Source organism: Gavialis gangeticus, unplaced genomic scaffold, assembly GCF_001723915.1.
Source record: "Gavialis gangeticus isolate Ggan-Ray unplaced genomic scaffold, GavGan_comp1, whole genome shotgun sequence".
NCBI lineage: Eukaryota > Metazoa > Chordata > Crocodylia > Gavialidae > Gavialis > Gavialis gangeticus.
Window position 1 is genome coordinate 10,227,701 of NW_017729011.1, and position 3,596 is coordinate 10,231,296.

General features: G+C 43.7%; 1 protein-coding gene across 1 annotated transcript in view; it reads left to right on the forward strand.

Annotated features, from left to right (window-relative positions):
* Window positions 1-3,596, forward strand: part of PAPPA (pappalysin 1) — a 322,351-nt gene that overhangs the window by 238,268 nt on the left and 80,487 nt on the right. Inside the window, exon 13 of the mRNA XM_019510512.1 lies at window positions 617-830. Within this exon, the coding sequence (XP_019366057.1) occupies window positions 617-830 (214 nt within the window). The remainder of the gene's footprint in view (window positions 1-616; window positions 831-3,596) is intronic.

A 3,596-nucleotide genomic window follows, 5' to 3' on the forward strand; every position in this document is an offset into this window, starting at 1 on the left:
TCACCGTACCCACCACATGCCAGTATCTCTCTCCAGACTCAGCTCGTCCTTGTCCTATTAAGGAAAAGCAAAAAGCTATTTTATTTAAAACAAACAACAAACAAAAGCTAGGGCATGCACAGAAGGGGTCCAAAATATCCTGCATCCAGTGGGTAATGACACACACAGCTGCAAACAAACTGCTGGTAAACTGCCCATTATGCACAAAGCTCCCCATTCTGCTGGCACAATTAGATGTGTAACATAAAGGGTCTAACTGTCTTCCTACTTGCACTGTTTTTACAAGAGCGTAACTCTGTTTCCGTCATTGTAGCTGCTTCTGATTTAATAGGGTGCAATAGAAATGTAACAGGATTCTAAAGACATTGTTCTCCAGCCCGGCCTACAGAATTAACCCGAGAGACTGACACGGCCTTTGTGTGGAGCGTTCCTCAGGATTTGACAGGACGAGGAAAAAACCCATGGGATGATTCCAAAAACAAACCCTATAGGAACGTTTGTCATAACTGTTCTCTAGGGGTCTTCCATGAGGATGACATGCTTCTCAAATGCCAGTGGCATAGGAGTGTCATTGTGAAAAGACCCCTGTCCTCTGATCTTGCCTTTCTTCTGACAGGTGTCCACGTTCTGAGCTGCAGGAACAATCCCCTGATTATCCCCGTGATCCATGACCTCAGCCACCCTTTCTACCACACCCAGGCTGTCCTGATTAGCTTCAACTCCCAGTTTGTGGCCATCTCCGGGGTGGCCCTGCGCTCCTTTCACAACTTCGACCCCATCACCATCAGCAGCTGTCAGAGAGGACAGACCTACAGCCCAGCTGAGCAGAGGTGAGCCTGTCAGCCTGCTTCCTTCTCCCCTAGCCACCCACTGACTTTGTGCTCCAGTGGATCTGATCAAGAGGTTAAAAAGAGACAGGAGGGGCCAGGGGCCTGAACTCTGCTGACCCCTTTGTATTGCTGGTAAAAACAGCAGTGTTCTCATTGACCAGGATGGATGGCGTATTTAACCCACAGGGGACACCGTTAGTAAATTATTTCCTCCTCCTTTCTCTTCTGTTATGAGCTGGAATGGTGTCCAGTTGACACTGCATACTTTCTCCAATAAGGTGCCACTTTAGCCAATCACATCATAGCCCTTCAGCTAAATTGCTGTGCATGAAGCAATCTTCATGCCGTTAAACAGCTACCGTATTCGGCCACAGACATGGCTGCCCTTCTGTGATGAATAAAGCGATTCCCATGCTTATATTTAGTCTACTTCTGCAAGAAAAGAGGCATAACACCTGAGGATAAATCCCTAGTGCATACTATTCTCTGTGTTTCTTTCAGTTAAGGGCCCTCTGCACTTCTAGGATCAGGCCCACTCTCTGAAAAGCTCTTTGGGACCTTCCAGGATGAAAAGCACTATAAGTTTATGGCTACTGCTTTATTGTTGTTGATATTAGAGCCAGATCAATAGATCACCACCCGCCCCTCCCCATCTCCGCTTTGCATCCCACAGCGATGGTGACCTTTCACAGCCTCTCTCTCTGCAACCTCCTGGATCCTTTCAGCAAGGCATCAGAAGCAAGCAGGGAAAATTTAGCAAACCTTTAAAAGATACATTTTCTTCAGCCTGCCCAAAGCTGCAAGTAACATTCAAACAGGAAAACCAGTAACAGTAAAACAAGCTAGTTTGAATTGCCCAGCAAGCCCCTGATCTGCCTTGTAGGAGTACTGTCCAGTTTGTGATAGCTTTCTGACCTGGCTTTTCAGGACCTGCTTTTATTCTGAGAAGGGGGAAGGGAAGGGAAGAGGGAAGAAAAGTATATCTATAGCTAAATCAGTCCAGTCAGTGTGTTCTGACCTAGATTCAAGGAGTCTGATCATTCTGTGCAATAAGCTGTATAAATTCAGAGGCCCAAAGACAGCAAGATCAAGTTTCAGATGAGAGGTCTAGCTGTGGAAGTCTGGCCAAATCCCAGTGCAGAAGGCAGAGAGAGAGAGGGAGATGCAGGGGCAGGAGGTACCTAGAAGCAGCGTGGTGGCTGACAGGACTCAGAAAAAATGGGCCCCATTTCTTTCTCTCTTGCTTTCTCTCCTCCCCCCTCAATGTTCAGTAGTAATTGAACTATTTATTATAAAAGTGGAAGTGTTGTGTGTCTAGAAAAGTTATTTCCTCAATACAAAAAATGCATCCTCCCAGCAAACTAACCTGTAGAAACATTTCTTTATAATTCACAATATATTTTCAATACATTATTTACTATTATACATTATCTTTTAATAATTGTAAATAATAATAGCTGCCCACTGTTTTTTTTACCTCTTTTTTTTTAATGATACACTGAACCACTGGAAGCTTCAGCTAATTTAGTCCCCAAATGACAGCTTCACCTATTCAAAGCAGCAAAACTGTAGAGCGTCCATTTTATGGATAAAAAATGCTATATTATATATAAAGCTTCTAAGTTCCTGTAAGGACCTAAAGGCTTTTAAAACAAAGGTCTAATTTAAAGCCTGTTGAAATCAATTGCAGCCTTTCTGTTGCCTTCAGTGCACTTTGGATCAGACTCTGCTGGGAAGGATCCAAATTGTCCTATGGTGGGACCGCTTGGGGCACCACGATATAGTTCAGATGAGTCCAGAGCATGGGGAAAGGTACGTTAGGACTGGTCTAAAGTCCCAGCTGGTCTCTCCCCCTCGCACAAACACATGCTGTCTTTCGCTCACTTTCTTTGTCTGAACAGCTTCCAGCTGTTTTCCCTGATCTCCCACTCTCCTTGTCCTTTTCATCTCATTTATACGGGGGGGGGTTAAGAAATTTTCTCCCTAGATATAAACAGCTTGTCATTGTCCCTAGATAAACACATGCATTTCTTTTGTCTCTTTTTAGCTTCATTCTGCAGGAGAAATTGTTTCCCTCCTCTGAGAGAGAGAACTATTTTAGTTGGAGAGAATGTGCAGTTAGATACAGGTGCTTATGAGCTTGGGCGAGGACTTTGAATATGAGAGAGAAAAGGAATATATCTCCTCATAGAAGTTCTTTTAGGAGGAAGTGCATCTTTCCCATGTGTCAGTGAGCAGACCACCCAAATACAGAATAAAATGTGCTTTCCCACTCCTTTTTAAAAGTGTATATTTTGGATGGGATTTTTAAGAGTCTGTGCAGGTCAAGGGCACAAATTCTATTGAACATCGTGGTACTTGTGCTCCTGTTTCTTAAATTATGGCCCATATTTTCCATTGATTTGTTTTTTGCTGTGCAACTTGCAGAAGTTTTTTGGCAGAGGTACCTCACACTGCTGGAGATGTGCTATAAAAGAGATACATAGTAGATGTCATGCAACCAATTTTCCTATTGCACTGGTTTAACACCTGTAGAGCTCTGCTGGCAACAGTGACATTTCACCTCGCTTGCCTTGTGTAAGGGACATTTAAAAGAAGGCTCATATGCATGTCTGCTTATATATTCACCCAACACGCTCCCTAATGCGCATCCTGAAAACTGTAAGTAGCATGGCTGCTGTTAAAAAAGTCAGCAGTTCCTATGCCTTTAACTGAGATACCATGCTAATATTCTTTTCACCGTATAGAAGGCCAGAGCAGTGTTTC